Source organism: Prunus dulcis, chromosome 8 (assembly GCF_902201215.1).
Source record: "Prunus dulcis chromosome 8, ALMONDv2, whole genome shotgun sequence".
Taxonomy (NCBI): Eukaryota; Viridiplantae; Streptophyta; class Magnoliopsida; order Rosales; family Rosaceae; genus Prunus; species Prunus dulcis.
In genome coordinates this window covers 11,685,703-11,702,288 of record NC_047657.1, presented here as the reverse complement: position 1 = coordinate 11,702,288, position 16,586 = coordinate 11,685,703, and the positions used below count along the sequence as shown (strand labels likewise).

The 16,586-nt window shown below is 36.7% G+C and overlaps 3 protein-coding genes across 3 annotated transcripts; all 3 read right to left on the bottom strand.

The window, feature by feature from the left end:
* Positions 1–314: 314 nt before the first annotated feature.
* On the bottom strand, positions 315–5,019 carry LOC117636737 (far upstream element-binding protein 1-like). The gene is made up of 7 exons (XM_034371392.1): positions 4,701–5,019; positions 4,036–4,112; positions 3,760–3,945; positions 3,565–3,663; positions 3,411–3,482; positions 2,245–2,361; positions 315–1,508 (listed from the first exon to the last, which is right to left on the bottom strand). Exons 1-7 carry the CDS (start codon positions 4,912–4,914, stop codon positions 639–641), a joined length of 1,635 nt encoding a protein of 544 aa, XP_034227283.1. The 5' UTR covers positions 4,915–5,019; the 3' UTR covers positions 315–638.
* A 270-nt stretch (positions 5,020–5,289) lies between these two features.
* LOC117636738 lies at positions 5,290–7,987 on the bottom strand. Its single transcript, XM_034371393.1, has 4 exons — positions 7,663–7,987; positions 6,790–7,218; positions 6,119–6,385; positions 5,290–5,831 (listed from the first exon to the last, which is right to left on the bottom strand). Exons 1-3 carry the CDS (start codon positions 7,768–7,770, stop codon positions 6,143–6,145), a joined length of 780 nt encoding a protein of 259 aa, XP_034227284.1. The 5' UTR covers positions 7,771–7,987; the 3' UTR covers positions 5,290–5,831; positions 6,119–6,142.
* A 1,794-nt stretch (positions 7,988–9,781) lies between these two features.
* LOC117637189 (probable N-acetyl-gamma-glutamyl-phosphate reductase, chloroplastic) lies at positions 9,782–15,350 on the bottom strand. The gene is made up of 14 exons (XM_034372022.1): positions 15,121–15,350; positions 14,815–14,955; positions 14,535–14,642; positions 14,195–14,281; positions 14,047–14,097; positions 13,869–13,940; positions 13,497–13,616; positions 12,797–12,857; positions 12,612–12,692; positions 11,738–11,817; positions 11,558–11,647; positions 10,727–10,855; positions 10,482–10,619; positions 9,782–10,010 (listed from the first exon to the last, which is right to left on the bottom strand). Exons 1-13 carry the CDS (start codon positions 15,172–15,174, stop codon positions 10,512–10,514), a joined length of 1,182 nt encoding a protein of 393 aa, XP_034227913.1. The 5' UTR covers positions 15,175–15,350; the 3' UTR covers positions 9,782–10,010; positions 10,482–10,511.
* Between the last annotated feature and the right edge of the window lie 1,236 nt (positions 15,351–16,586).

Here is a 16,586-nt window from a genome sequence, read left to right as displayed (position 1 = left end):
ATAATTACAAAAAACCCAAAATCACATGATATGTAACTTCGGATAATAGAGGTTTTACAAGGAACCCACGTTTTTTAGTTTCAAACTTTCAGAAGTTTTTGGACCTTCTGAAAAGTAATTACAAAATTTTAAATCTTAAGGGTAAGCAAAATAACAAGTATGTGCATTTGTGCGTAGAAGCAGGACCAGTCTTTCCAAAGCAAAGCACTTAAACAGTACCGTATGTCTCAGCTTACAAAATCTTCAAAAGTGGGCATCCCATCTTGTGCATCAACCATTGATGTATTTGTAGCAAATTTTTTACTGCAAACATATTGTCAAACAACAAAATTACCTTCATAGCTCATCTGGCGCCATTCAGTCAAAATATTTCATGGACCTCGGGACTACAAATGTTATGAAGTTAAACAAACATAAAAACAAGATAACTCATGGACTAGCTGTTGACTGCTAATCATCACATATGAACATAATAAACGGGTGTCTAACAAGATATTCCTAGATATTACGGCGAGAAATATAATGCTTTGCAACCACACAGATGGTATGTGAGAGCAATATGAAAAATCATTCCAAAAATGAAAAAAGATAACAGAAAGGAAATAAGTAAGAGAGGACATCCTTAACCAGCTAAAATATCAGCTTTCAGAACCAACAGTTTCCGCTGCAGAGGCTGAGCGATCTTCCTCCGAATTCCTCTCACCAGTTTTTTCAGCTGCATAACCTGATGGATCCGCATATCCATTGGTCGGTGGCTGTGACTGGTGTTGTGGCTGATGCTGTGACTCTCCATTGACAGGAGGATTCACTGCTTCGCCATAATGGGAAGGGTCTGGCTGAGGATACCCACCTTGTCCATATACTGCTGACTGAGATGCTGCAGAAGGGTCTTCGACTGCCTGCTGCCCTCCATAACTTGTTTGGTAATAGCCCGTTTGAGTATGTGGTTGCCAGTACCCAGCCTGAGAGTTGGCCGGTGGCTGGCTGTATGGAACTGGATAAGCAGCCGATGGCTGAGTACTTTGAGAGGAAGCGCTTCCATCTACACTGGATGGCACTGCAGGTGGCCCATATCCTGAAGTTGCATATTGTTGCTGCTGATCAGACCCTGGAGCTTGACTAGAGATGTTTTGTCCATAACTTGGTGGCTGCTGAGCATAACCCTGATCATAACCATGGCTGGCGACGGGGGGTGTCTGGTTATAGTTGTAGCTAGGATTTGGGGGAGCTGACCCCATCGGAGGTTGTTGTCCATAGTAATTATATGCACTGCTCTCTTGAGGTGGTTGAGAGCTGGGTACTTGGTTTGACTGATCCCAACCTGCTACCTGGGTAGGAGGATAGTTACCATAGTACGAGGCAGGAGGTGCATAGCTTCCTGGTTGTGTGTACCCATAATGAGGCTGCTGTTGCTGAATTGGAGCTTGTCCTGGTGGGGCCCAATTACCAGGAGGGGCGTAAGACTGCTGCATATAGCTATTGGTTCCAGAGGTATTTACTAAACGCTTCTGCAGAAGTGAAACCAAGGACAGAATATATAGAACTAACCAAGAAGCAACAATCCAGTAATTCAGAGGAATAATATGATGAGAAGGGTAATGGGAACTGAATGTTTCAATTGCCAATTATGTCTGCATTTGGACAGATCAGTACAAGAAGAATTTAACCAGAAACCGAGTTCAAATTTAGGCCAAAATTTCTGACATTCAATAAAAATTATAAGAAAAAATTAGAGTAAATAGAGGTAGAGTACAAAGTGATGAAAAGAGGACCAGTGCTCCAACCTTAGCTATCAGAACAATTTTAAAGAAAACTATACACCACATCAAGGAAGAAAACCAGTCCTAAAAACCCCTATTCCAGTCCCTAAAAAGAAAACTTCTGAATAATCCAATAGTTGCACTTGAAACCAATAATGAAGCAAAATATAATGTTCTCTTTCTTGCTCACTGTCTCTCTCCCTCTCCCTCTTTGACAAGTTGCTCGATGGTCATTGTATAGGATTACAATTGATAAAGAATGACCATCAAGCAACTTGTCAAAGAAAGACTCGGAAGAAAATCTGATAATGCTAACCCGAACAAGATTTTGTTCATCAGATTAAAAGGTCAACTGTTGTAAGTAGAAAACAATGCTAATCCTTTATAATAAGATCATACTTTTTTTTTAAATTGAACTTTTAGGAAGAAGATAAAAAAAGGTTGAATGCAAAAACAGGTAACCAACAAACCACTGATGACTCACCCCACTGATTACTTCGTTGACCAATTCCTTGGCTGCCTCAATTTGCTCTGTCACTCCATTTATGTATACTGATCTCTCAGCTGACATATCACCAGGAGGAAGGTGCAGTGGTACAACCTGAACCAAAATAATGTATTAAATATAATGGAGATAAGATGTAGGAACACACAAGACAAATGGCATGCAAGACTTGTTCCATGTGGTGAGGCAATTGTCATTCCATAAAAATGCCTAGCTATCAATTTTATTTCAGGAACATAATCTCAAATATGACACAGAAAAGGTTTGAGTCCTCGACAGCTTTAGAATAAGAAATAGTAGATAAACATTTAAACCTAAAAAGAAAAAAAGCAATGCTCTAAATAACAGACTGATCATTGAACCAAAAAGTGGCAGAGGGTCAAGGTTTAAAGGTTAAACCACATACTATGTTGCTATACTAACATAACAATTATATTTTTCATATAAAGTTATATGATAAAAATTTAAGAAGTTACATACCATGTAATTTTAACAACTCAAAATTTTGAAAAGAATATGTTATTTTGCTAAAATTAGTTCCAATATTTTGTATTTCTTATTGAGCATAAAATATCATTACGTAAACATAACATCCACATTTTTTTAACGCACACTTCATGTTCATTAGGTTAAATTATTTATTTTTTTAAAGCACTTATATATAAAGGATAAACATATTTCTTACTACGGTTTTCATGCTTTTTTTAATCGGACCTAGGTTTAGTTTTCCGAATAATAAATACAGTGTTTTCCAGGATTGGTTCAAATAAAGAGGTTACTATAACAAGAGAAGTGAGTACTATAGTAATTTTGTTTTCCCTTTTTTGTTAAAAGGAGAAAAGCACTATAGTAATCTAATGGATGCAAACCCAACACAACGGCCATTTCTGCCCCCATACTAAAGTTATACAATATTAATTTCCAATCCTCTTCATGCCGAAAAACTAAATGCTCTGAAACCATCAAACCAATCAAGTTGACTTTAAGGCAGTAAGATTGCAAATATGAACCAAGTGTCATAATTGTATTTTACTATTTTGACAAGGTTGTTATAATTTCTATTTGAAAATACATGTGACCAACCAATGGAATTATGAGATAGTATAAGTTCCCATGATTACTTTTACCCTCCTTAAAATACACACCTGAATACGAGCTCCTGACTTGCTTTGCATATTCCTGATAGTCTCACCTCCCTTGCCAATAATTAAAGCAACCTATGACAATAATGAGTGCGAGCATGACACTGTTACATTAGCATTAGCTTCATCTAAAAAGAAAAATATCCAACAGATCTACCTTATTATTGGGAACTTTCATGACAAACTGTTCTGTTCCAGGTTGGATTGAGTTGAATCCCTGATTTGTAGAGGGAGGAGCAGAGCCCCCTGCATCTGCCTGTACAACAAAAATATTTTTAGAGAGAATGGTACTTTTTGAATCATGAAACAGCAAGAACATCAATGCACAAACCAATATAAACATAGCTTTCACCTCTGCTATGACATCACTGATAAGTTGTTCTGCCCTACTGATCTGTTCAGACGTACCCGTCAAGTCCACATCCCTAGTTAGAGAACTAAGATCAGCTTCTGAATCCCTGGTTATCTGGATTTTGGCCCCTGACTGAAGTTGCAGCTGTTTTATCGTTTCTCCTCCTTTTCCAATAATTACCCCAACCTGAAAGACGGAATTACCGAAACAAATCCAATTTCATCAGCAATATGCCATGAAAAAAGTCCGAGGAGCAGCAAGAAACCAACAAAGTACCTTCCCGTTTGGTATAGTTATTTTCTTGCTTGTGCCTGGAGAACCATAAGACTGGCCTGATTGCGCGGTAAAAGAAACTGAACCAACTTTTTAGTTAGAAAACGAAGGTCTCATGCAGTTCTAAAAATGGGGATGCTTGTATGAAAATATAACACCACACTCCTAAAACAATGGGAGAGGATCTTGGATTCAAACATGCAGACGCACTACAAGAAATAGCCCTAATCTTTATATTTAACTACTGTATGACATCCACGCAACAGGCACTCTTTTTCTTTTTAAAAAAAAAAAACAAACAAAAAAGAGGACATTGAGCACTCGTGGGAACTGATACCCATGATTGAGCACCAGATGCTCCACAAAAGCTCAAACAGTCCAGGGGGTGGAGTAGTTCATTACTTAATCCCAAGTGCTCACTATCACCTAAATTCCCTTAACCTAAAGTTAGGTTTAACGACCAAAGAGCTAGACTGAAAATAGAACTTTTTTTTTTTTTTTTCCATTCACACACAATCCAAAATTTGCACATATCTTGCGCTATAGTTAACAATTATTTCCTTTTTTTAAAATTTTCAATTAATAGTAGAGGCGAATAGTAATAAATTAACAAAACTAGAAGACTAAAACCCTAGAAAGAGCAAAGCATTGGAAGAATGAAGGAGTACCAGGGTAGGGAGGAGGGTTGAAGACGGGGCTAGGCTGGAAAGGCTCCTCTTCGAGTCGAGGGCGCTTTGACTCGGCGTCGCTGACGAGTCGGGCGGCGATTTCCTGAGCTTTCTGCTTGGCCAGTTCGATGCTGAAACTGCTGTCTTCCAGCTTTCGCTTTGCACTGTCGCCGGTGGCGGTGGCTTCTTGGTGTTGGTCTTGGTCTTCTTTCATGGTGCAATCGCTCTCTGACTCAGTGAGTGACTCGCAGACCAATTGGTGAGGGGGAGAGAGAGAGAGAGACAGAAAAGGTTATGAGGGAAGCGAAAGGAGGAAAAGTCTTGGCATAACGGATTACATAGGGCTCTGATTGAAAATATGAAATCAGTCCAGACGACGTCGTTTCTAGACTAAATTGTTGAATTTTTTTTTTGGGTCAGAAAAGTTAAAGATCAAGTCTTGCTTGCTTCCCAATTGAGCAATTTATTTTAGGCAAAATATTAATTAAATACAACGCTTTTATTTTTATTTATTTATTTATTTTTGCAGCTTAATAGTGGATGGATGCCATGCTCTCGTTGAATTAGGCATGAAAGTGAACTAATTTCAGCTATAAATATTCTGATCTACTTCTCAAAATTCAACCAAGAAAACATGTCCTTGCCGATAGACATCGCATTTAGCTTACAAAGAATTCCTGAAGATCAAATATCTCAAATTGACAACTTGAAAGACCAAGAATTCCTCAAGTCATCGCTCTCATACCATTTATCTGTTGGTAGCCCAAGCAGAAGAATACTTGAGTGGATTCAATCAGAACAGAGCGCTTCAACAATTTACAGATGAAGTGTCAACGCTTCTTTGAGATGGTGCGATGCCGGCTGCGTAATAAAGATCCTAGAGTGCTATATCCTAACAACAAGAATATTCTGATACTGGCAAAGTCTCCCTCTCCCACAACAAAGAAAAGAAACATAAAGCGCAAAAAAGGCTGTCCAATTAGGCAAACGAGTGTAGCAGTTATCAAGCCACCAAAGGCATCTTCAGAACCACCCCTTGAGCTCCGAATTGATGCCACTTCCCACCTTGAGTAATTTCTCAATCAATGGCATTGATCACCTCACTGGATAAAATTTCACCTCATTGATCACCTATATCAAAAGGGAGAGTTAAAATTATTTGATGAAGCCCTAAATCTTACTACTTAAAAGGTTCAAGTAAACAGAAGCATACAGGTCTGTGACATGAAAAACTTACGAACCGAAGGGAGACATGGATTTATTACATAAAGGGCTCATCTTATTAACTAAATGAAAACCGAAAGCCTCAGGGAAACAAGAGGGATGTATGTATAATACCTACTCTAAAGTGGTAGGGTACAGGCTACGATGAACAGCGTAAAACTTAACAAAGAAAACCTGAAAAAGTTAACAAATACCTGTTGCGGGTTTGGATGCAAGAATTAGAGCTTATTTGGTTCAACTTCGGATTGACTGCCACTTTCAGAATTTTGTGACGGTGCCATTCTCAATACCCTTTGGGGTCTTCTATACCACAAAAATGCAAACCATAAGGTCCTTAACAACCCCCCATTAGCCAAGTGTGGGATTAAAATTCTCCCCCAGAATGGGTAATATGGACCTGGCAATTTGAGCAGTGTGAAGAAGATTGCCATGCCAATCAGATGCCAGGGAACTTCTGCATCCTGACAATTAAAACCAGACAATAAGCTTCAATAGTAAATAACTGAGTTTAATTTTCATTTCTTCACTTATGCAAGAACTGTTCCCATAGAATGAACTTACAAAAAGATTTAGGACACCCTAAGATACACTGAAAATGAGAAATTCAAATCAGGGAGTGCAGCAATTCTAAAGGAGGGAATACAAATAGACAGAAAACAAAAACAAAAGGCAAATGGAAAAAAGTATGTTGCAGTCATCAATTATTTCATAATATTGTCTTTAAATAATAAAAAATTATAACGATATTTTGAGCAAGATAATAGCAAACAAAGAAGAACCAGATTCCTGAAGAAACCCACCCCCAACTCTGTACTTGTTTAAATCTTTCTGCCACAAGTAAGGGGTTTGAGCAAAATAATTTTACCTTAAGAAGTGGGGAAGCATCCAAGGCTGCCAGTTTTAAGACTTCCGCAATAGCCATTCCAATGAGGACTGGAATAGGAACTAAAAACAACTTCTTCGCATGTGCACAGTATGACATTTCACTAAGGGAGGAAACGGCCAACAAAGGTACAGATAAATATTTGACAACTGCTAGTATAAGGTCAAAGATGAGTTGAATAAAGTTTTGCACGGCCCTTTTCCAAGGGAAGATCTTGACTGGCTGTGGAGAGCTTTCCCACAATTTTCTTGCTTTATTAATCAGGTGATCGAATTTCATCTTCCCAGGTTCATCCGACTGTCCTGCAGTCATATTTATCGCACACGAGATATTGTGCTGAGAATTCTGACGCAACCCAGAAAGCTTAACACTCTGACCAAAGGCATGCAGTTTACTACACTGTGCCAAACCCTTCAACAACAAAATGAAACTTGTTAACTGAGGAAGCTACTCAACCCAATTGAACAAAAGCTACATGCCAACTAGTTTAATATTCATGGGGAAAGTTACTCACTAAAACATAACATTGCCAAAGTCAGCGGTTCCGAATTCAGATAAATTAGATGATGTGAGGTTCTAAATTTATTTCCACAGAAAAAATAAAACGTAATCGTTTAAATCACAATATGATTGTGCTGACAATTCTAGACCCGTTTTATGCATTTGTTTTGCCCATCAACCAAACATATCAGCATACAATAAAAAGTTGAAAGCACATATAAATTTCTACCACAAATGAACGTAAGATTGAAAACAATTCCAGAAACAAGTTTCCTAACATTCAAAATCAAGAAGATTCCCATATATATTATCATAATTTTAAAAAATAAAAATATATATAAATTAGAAGCTCACCTTGGGCCCAAGAACAGAAGGAGGAGCATGAGCCCGAAGGTTGATTTTAGCGGAGGCTTGGAGGTGGGGGGAGGCAGATAACAAGTAAGAAGGATAAAGAGTTGCCATTGCTTACAATGCTCGAGCCCTTTTCCAGTAAAATTGAAAATAAAATAAAAAATTAGGTGATCATTTCTTTGATTCGAAACGCCATGGCTGGATTTGTTGGAGGATAAGATACTGAAGGAACTCTTCGATGTCGGAGACGGTATTTTCGGTGTGGGAAATTGAGAATGAGAGAGAGGAGGGTTTAAGGGATGGAGCTGGGATCCGCTACTGCCGCCATATTGTATGCGTACCTTCGTGGCCGCCAGTTAATGGGCCGTCCATAAATTTTTTCTTTTTATTTTTCGGTTTGAGAAACACATTTTATAAAAATAAGGGTTATTCGTAGCAATTAGGGATGGCAACGGGTCGGGTAGGGGCCGGGTATGACAATACCATCCCCATCCCCGCTCTCTATCCCCGCCCCCGTCCCCAAACCCATCCCCGTTTATTAGGTTTCGGGGAATCCCCGGTCCCATCCCCGTCGGGGGACTATCCTCCATATCCGCCTCAATCCCTGATTTTTTTGCATAAAAAAATATTTATCATACATTTTAACATTAAGTTTCATATGAAATTATCATTCAACACATCCAAATTAACTATAAAATTCAACTCAACTATTCAAAATCACATTAATATGAAATTCCATAGAAAATTAGGAAGAATTAGGAGAGGGAAGTTAACTTAGGGTTAAACATAAATATTTTATTTATTTATTTAAATATAAACATATATATTTTCGAGTCGGGTTCGGGGATGAGGAGGCCAATACCATCCCCTCCCCATACCCGTTGGGGATTTTTCAAATTTGGGGATCCCCATACCTGATACCCATTTAGTCCCGAAATCTCCTCCAGTTAGGATCGGGGACCTGACGGGGACCCGCCCCTAGGGGATTTTTGCCATCCCTAATAGCAATGGTCTCTTAACTACACTCGAAGTTACATTTTGGTCACTCAACTCAAATATTAGTTGCAGAGGTTACTCAATTGGGTGTTATGTTGCACAATTAGTCCCTACCATCAAGTCTGTGACTTTTTTTGTTTAAAATGATGACGTGACAAACATCTCTTAGATTATTGATGGGCAAATGTGACTCTTCAGTTAGGATTATTTGTAGCAATGATCCCTCAAGTATATTCGGAGTTACATTTTGATCACTCAACTCCAAAAATATAGGGACTAATGGTGCAACACAACACCCAATTGAGTGACCTCTGCAACTAATATTTAAGTTGAGTGACCAAAATGTAACTCCGAGTATAGATAAGAGACCATTGCTACAAATAACCCTAAAAATAAATACGTAGTTCAAGTTTCAACCAAAAGAAAATGAAGAATTATATATAAGTGAAGCATTATTGAATAATTTAAATTAAATAGAGCTCTCGTTACTTACTGATAAGCTTCTTACACATTGTCCTTTCATATCATTACACTTATACACTAATTTTAAAAACATAACTTTGGTTGTATGGATAATTAGCGATTTGAGCTACAAATTATATATCATTAAATCGTACATTCGAACGAACGGAAGTATGATGAGTTATACTTTTTGCACTATTCTTGCATCACGATGGCACAATTTATGCCCTAAGAAAAACCCTATATCCTAAACCAATAAGTCTCTCAAATCATGCTACAAAGTACTTTAACACACTCATGTAGCATATAGGCACTAACATCAATCGCTAAAAAACACTAAAAAACAACAAAAAGTATAATTGAAAAACAAAAATCACAACCGTTCGAATAGCCTTTAAAACAAATCAAGGCCGTTTGAGCGTAAAGTTCGATTTTTAAGTCCTTGTAAATTTTTTTTTTGACACAATTGATACAGGAAAGGAGGAACTGACCTCGGATGCAAAAGTAAATGCTATCAACTACTTGAGCTACAAACCTCTTGTAGGTCCTCATAATTTCAACATAAGCATCCGACAAATTTTTGAGTATTTAATAAAGTTGTCTCAAGCTTATGAGTAATTGATTAATAAAAGTATGCATTTATTTTTAAGTTTACCACGATAAATTGTATGGTAAATTTTATTGGACTATCTGTGGCATAACAGTAAGACCGAGACATAGGTGTAAAATTATTTCATGATTAAGTGCCATCAAATCAAACAGGCTAGCATTTAAGAGGATACAAAATCTCTAAATACAACAGGTAAAACATATTTCTAAACTTGTATAACCAAAGTAAACTCCCAGATATAGTCACGCAGCTCCTGCAAACGGCTTTTCTACTCTTTAATTACCTGCAACACAATCAGCGGAATGTAAGTTATCAACCCAGATAACACAAGGTTTTTAAAACTACTTAATTATAAATAATAATAAATAAAAAAGGAAAAAATATTTAATCTTGGCTTAATTTGCATGAGAAGCAGGAGATCGGAAGATGAAAATCAAGGCCAAAATTATAACTTCGGGACAAGACAACCCCAGCTGAACCTGTGATGGTATTATAGAATACAGATGTCATACAAGGTAGTCTTTTATAGTGGTCTTACACCTTGGATGCTATTAGAAACATGGCATGATATGCATTTTGGGTAGCAACAATTTGGCTTTCCTATCTCCCGATATCAAATATTATAAAGTTGGTGCCATTTATGAAAAAGAGAGCCACTAGGACAATAGAACACCAAAATGGTGGGGATCGAAAAATTCCTAGATGAGAAAATGGGGTTTGCATAGCCAAAACGAAAGTTTTAGTCTAGACTTGCCTGCTTACTCATGTGTGATTAATTAACATGTCAAGGAAATAAGGGCTGATAAAGAAGCCCTGTGCTTTCTGGGAACCCCATCATCACATTAAGATTCTGTAAGGCTTGACCTGAAGCTCCCTTGACAAGATTATCAATCTGCACCAACATTGAAAGTTTAGCTGTCAGCCAATAATAACATAAGCTCACACTTACATAGAAGCACAATTTTTTTCAAAATGCAAGGATGGGGAACATGAACATACAACAGAAATTATTATTGCTCTTCCGGGAATCCGATCAGGAAAGACATTGATGAAACAATAATTAGATCCTCGAGTATTATGAGTGCGAGGGACAATTCCTTCATCCAACAAAACCACAAAGTCTTCATCCTGCAAAAGATAAAAGGAAATAGAAAAGAATAATCAATACTTACACCCATCACCCAAGAGAGTAGAGAAAAACACATGATATAAACATACAAGCAATATGATTGCACGAATAATGTGCTTCCTAGTGCAACTGCCACATTGCCAAGGAGATTAAGGGACGCTGGTAATTTATCTGACTGACTTATGTTTTATTAATCAATGCAGCATAAGCAGGAGTCCTGCACTCAATATCTTGCCATTTAGCATTGGGTGTTTACACATTGTTTCGGCCAAAAGAAAAACTAGTTGAACTGTGAATCCTGTGAACCAAGTAACACATAATTCTGGCAGATTGTTAAGCCATGATTGTCTAGCTCCACTAATGCAAATAATTGTGCACTGATATGGGAATCCATGCAAGAAAATTCTTGCTTGACAGGTATGTAAATAACTTTTATTTATTAAACCAAACTACAAAACAGTTTTAACTATATGAGTGTATCTGTGGGGTGTGCATTTAAACTTCAATGTATTGGCTTTTATTCCCTCTGAGCATCAGAGACGCATCAGAATTTTTTTTGGTCATTGATGCAGACATCTGTTTTCCATTGTTTTCGCTTCTGCTAAATTACCTAAACACTCAATTCACTCATATCCTACATCAGTCGTAGACGCATCAGATAAGTACACAACCAGCACAACAAAAATATAACCAGTACATACCTCAAAGGATAACTTCAACTGTTGGCGTAAGTCCTTGACTTCTACCCCCGGAGCCAGTTCCACATAGATAGTTGATTGCATACCACGGCTCTAAAAGACAAAAGTAAAATAATGCTTAGTCTATTAGCAAAAAGTCAATTGTAAAATACGGAATCTCTAGCATATGAGAGTAATAGTTACCATTGGCATTAGATGTGGAGTAAAACTAACAGTTACTTTTGAATTTGCAGCATCAGATAGTCCCTGCTCAATTTCCGGAACTGAATTTCAAAGATAAAATCCAGGTCACTGCCTTAGGTAATAAAATCAAATAAAAAAACACACATGCTGTCTACTGTTTATGTAACTTCGTACAAGTATCCAGAATATGCAGATACACCATTTTCTGAAGCCTAGACCTTCAATATGAACATCAACTAGATCAACGAGTAAATTCCAGAATTATGTCATCTAAGAGAGACCACTCAATCCAGTCAATGAAGGAACACAGTCAACCAACGCTTATCTATTCCATTCAGAAGACGCCAGTAAAAAGGCAATACTATAGTTCCTAACCTTCATGTTCCTCAACAGTATAAAACTTACAAGCATCTGAATTTCAAAGGTGTAGCAAAGAAGCCCTTCACCCCTTGTTTCTCTTTATTTAAACCAGATTCTTACTACAAACATCTGAGTTTCGAAGTTCTACATCTATTATGTAAGACTGCAGTTCCCAAACTGCATGTTTGTTCAATGGTGTAAAAAACTCACAAGCATTTGAGTTTGAGAGGTGTAGCAAAGACGCTGTTTACCTGTTGTTTCTCTCCACTTAACCAGAATTCTTTAAGCATCTTTTCAGGCATATGTTCTCAGTAAAGAAGTAAATACACACTTTTTAAAGTTATTTCCCATTATTTGTGTTTAGCTCAATAGCCCATTCTGTGTATTTAGCTTAATTGCCCATTCTGTGTATTTAGCTTAATCACCCATTCTGTGTATTTTGCTCAAGTGAGGAAGTAAGATTGAACATGTCATATAGTGTAAAATTTAAATTTCAACAAATCCAAAATCTTACCATGGCGATGACGGGTAACGCCATAAGAATATATGCCTTCAGCTATTTCAGTGTACAAATTTGCCTCCTTGGCACCACGTCCTGCAAAAGTAACCAGGCCGCAGGCATAATTGATGGGAGCACTAGGAGCACATATATGGTAAAGTTTCGCAAGGAAATGTTAGAAACTACAATCAAGTCCTAACCTGCTCCGCTAACACCAGACTTTGAGTCAATAATAATATTTTTAGGTTGAACAAGATTAGCCTGCAAGGAAAATGCAATAAGAGAACCATAAGGCATGTGCCAGGACCATTGGGATTAAAGAACAGCATAACTGGCATGAGACTAGTGACTAGACAACTGCCATTTATACGATTATAATGGCTACCTAAAACATAATTCATGAGAAAGCGATGCTTATATCCAAACTTTAAAATAGTTCGTAATTCACACCACCTGCATACCTTTAATTTCATATTTTCAAGGATAAAATATTTTTAATTCTTTTTTCTGCTCTGAAGAAATCTTTAACTTGTGATATCGTATGTACTTCCAATAGAATCATAGATAAAACTAAGTTTTGAAGCATCGCCTAAACCCTACAAGTTTATCACTTTAAGATTGTTTTCTGTAACATTTCAAGGAATTTTAATGTCTTGGTTTCCCTCCTGGTGCATGGTGGTTCAGTATGCATAATAAGTGTGCAGGAGTTTTAAGACATGGTATTTCATTTTTCCACTTTTGTTGCTCTCTAAAGAGTATCCAGGAGTGACAACCTCCTGTATGTATATGGGTTTGTATCTCAGCTACATTATTACATCTCAAACAGTGAGTGAATTGATCTCAAGCCCATATTTCATAAAAGCATGCAATTTGTAGAGAACTCATATACAAGGCACAAACCTTAATCAGTGGAACAAGGGGAATTTGAACAGAAGTTGGATAGCAACCAGGGTTAGCAACTAGGCGTGCACTTTTTACCTCCTCCCTTGAAATCTCCGTCAAACCATATACAGCTTCTTTCTGGATCCAGGAAGATCAATGCTTGTTAAAATAACAGAGCAATAATTTAAAGAAATAAGAGCAAGATGGTGCCTGAGTTTTATTTGTCATATACACTTGCTCCAAAACAAAGGTGAACTTTATGACAACAAATTAAACAGGCCAGAGTTTTTGTTGAAAGTTGAAGTTAACATTCAATCTATCTCTACAGTAATGCTTGGTGGACTTTATAATTCCATAGAAGCCTAGATGCATCAGAAGAAATTACCTTACCTGCAATTCTGGTGCTCTATGTGCGTGACCGTACCATTCTTCATACTCAGAGATATCTCGTAGACGGAAGTCCTGAAAAAACCATCACATAAAATTAAAAATGAGAAAAATTTATAGTTGATGAGTGCCAATAAAAAAATCCCAAAAGCATTGCATGGTAGTGCTATTCAAAGCATACAGCAGACAGATCAACAATCTTTAAACTCTTGGGAAGGCCTTTGATAATTTCCTGTAATTGAAATAACAAACATATACATGTTAGAAATTCAGGACGAGATTCAGTAAATCAGAAAGGATTGACTGATACAAAGGAAAGAAAAAATAACCTGTGTGGTTCCGTGTGGTAAACAACAAAATACAGCATCAACATCAGAAAAATCAGCATCCTTGACAGCAACCATTTTTGGCAGATACTGCAAACACAGAAAGCCAAGCAATGTAATTCCAAAGTATTGAAAATTATGCCATGATCAAACACCACCATTAAATGATTGAAACCCCATCATCAAATTGACCATGACAGCAACTAACAGAGCACAACCATACCATAGGAATGCACCAATATTTAAGCTTATATAAAGAGAGAGAAAAAGAAAGATATCATATCATATTTAAATTCAAGTCTTTGGCCCTTAGAGGAAACACATAAATCATAGAAATTCTTACTTGGGAAACCAGATGAGGAAACACCGATCCAATCGACTGTCCAGCTTTTCTATCAGCAGTCATCAAGGTAATGCCAAAGTGAGGATGGTTTGCCAGCAGCCGAACAATCTTCCAGAAAGAAGGATCATCTCAGCTCATTGTAAGCCATAAAACCATGGAACTACTTAAATATTGAGTACATAATTATCTAACCCAATTCAATTATCATCTATACTTAACATTACTGCTCTGAGTTAAAATAAGAAATGGTGAACAAAAGGGTTTGTCAGTGAGCCACTACCTCAGAACCAGTGTAACCACTGGCTCCAAGAACACCAAGTCGAACTTCCTTTTCTGCCTTCTGGGTTTTTGTATTCACGGAACATTTAACAAACACCTTCCCTACATTTCGCTTCTTATCCTTCGGATTGTTAAACCCGTCCTGCATTTACCAAACCTCAATAATAAGTTCAACTTTTATGATGAAAACACTAACACAACAAATCAAAGTATCTAATTGACTGATAATTTACAATGCAGGCTTTAACTGGGTTTCTTTTTCCCGCATTTTCTGAGAAAACAAACAGAAATCTTAATGAGTACATACCTTCCTGAGGCACCCAGTTTGAAGAAAATTGGAGCTGAAAGTTGCAGAGCTCATCTTCTATCAGAAACTTGCACAGAGCAACAACACCTAGAAAACTTCAAATTGAATACCAGCTCTCACAAGCCTAACCTACGATACAGCATGTATATAGCTTCTTCTATTTTGGCAGACAAAAAGGTTTCTTTTTTTCAGTAAGAAAACGGAGTTTCCCCGCTGCAGAAACCGACAGAGCATCCATGACGAAACATAGAATATATTACACGGTAAAAAAGACACAAGCGTGGGTGAAAAAGTAGTAAACAGTAACTCAGTGGAAAAAAAGGACAAAACATTAGGGTTGGGATATATTATTATTTTTTTGTTTGCCAGTAAAGTCTGGATTTAAGTGGACTTATTAAGGGTGAGGTGTGAAATGATAGCTTGAAAATAAAAGAGAGATTCACTAAGAGGTCCAAATTTTTTAAAAAAAACTCTATATGAAATGGACTTTAAAAATATATCCAAAATTCATTTACAACATAACAAAGACGCTTCGAACGTCCTATAAATTACAAAATTTCCATCGATTTCTTAAAACAAACACAATCCCATAACCTCATAGAAAAATCCAAAACACTCAATAGGGTATCAAAGTAATTTAATAATTAAAATTATATTCAATAGGGCCAGCTGTCATTTTTGGAGTTTTTTTTTTTGTTTGTTTATATAAATTAAATGGTGTAGGGTTTATCTATATCATTAATGCTAAGAATGAGTATATAACTAAATATCTCAAAATAATATTTGAAGATAGTTGCAAGGAGGGCCTATAGCTCAGTTGCTAAGAAAATATTTAGCTGCATCTAAGGTCCTCGACAGGGCTGGACTTGAGATTTTTAAGTCCCAAGTGAAGTCGAAAATAGACCTTATGTATAGCTTTACACAAGAATCATTTAATTTTATTGATGTGCATGTGTGTATAGAATATTAAAAAATAGAGTCTTTTATAACCGTAATAAATAATTTAGGCCTCAAATAAAATAAAATTTATTTTCCGTATATCTGCATATATAAGAAATGGTTGAAGACAAACAAATATCAAACATTAAAGCTTTTTATTTGTTTAAAGAGATTTGGGTTTAATCAAGCATGGATCAATTGGATCAAAGATTGTGTTACTATTGTTTCTTATGCAACACTTATTAATGGTAAACCATATGGAAATATATCCCCGTCTAGGGAATTTAGACAGGGTGATCCCTTATCTTCTTATTTATTTATTTTATGTGTGGAACCTTTTATGAGGCATTTAAATAAATTAACCCTTAATACTTCCTCTCATATTGGGTTGCTATCTTCTAATCATGGGATCAAAGTTTCAAATATTTATTTTGCAGATGAGTGCTTACTTTTGAGAATTTTGGGAAAATATTTAGGAATACCTAATATAGTTAAATGGAAGGATATCTCTAATACACAGGAATTGT

Excerpts from the sequence above, each read along its gene's own strand:
- LOC117636737 (XM_034371392.1), bottom strand. The coding sequence starts at position 4,914 with ATGAAAGAAGACCAAGACCAACACCAAGAAGCCACCGCCACCGGCGAC. Across the intron at positions 3,483-3,564 it reads TGAAAGTTCCCAATAATAAG|GTTGCTTTAATTATTGGCAA; the intron begins GTAGATCTGTTG and ends TTATTGTCATAG. Across the intron at positions 2,362-3,410 it reads AGTCAGGAGCTCGTATTCAG|GTTGTACCACTGCACCTTCC; the intron begins GTGTGTATTTTA and ends ATTTTGGTTCAG.
- LOC117636738 (XM_034371393.1), bottom strand. The coding sequence starts at position 7,770 with ATGGCAACTCTTTATCCTTCTTACTTGTTATCTGCCTCCCCCCACCTC. Across the intron at positions 7,219-7,662 it reads CTTCTGTTCTTGGGCCCAAG|GGTTTGGCACAGTGTAGTAA; the intron begins GTGAGCTTCTAA and ends TTGTTGTTGAAG. Across the intron at positions 6,386-6,789 it reads ATGCTTCCCCACTTCTTAAG|GATGCAGAAGTTCCCTGGCA; the intron begins GTAAAATTATTT and ends TTTAATTGTCAG.
- LOC117637189 (XM_034372022.1), bottom strand. The coding sequence starts at position 15,174 with ATGAGCTCTGCAACTTTCAGCTCCAATTTTCTTCAAACTGGGTGCCTC. Across the intron at positions 14,282-14,534 it reads TTCCTCATCTGGTTTCCCAA|TATCTGCCAAAAATGGTTGC; the intron begins GTAAGAATTTCT and ends CTGTGTTTGCAG. Across the intron at positions 12,693-12,796 it reads GTCTGGTGTTAGCGGAGCAG|GACGTGGTGCCAAGGAGGCA; the intron begins GTTAGGACTTGA and ends TTACTTTTGCAG.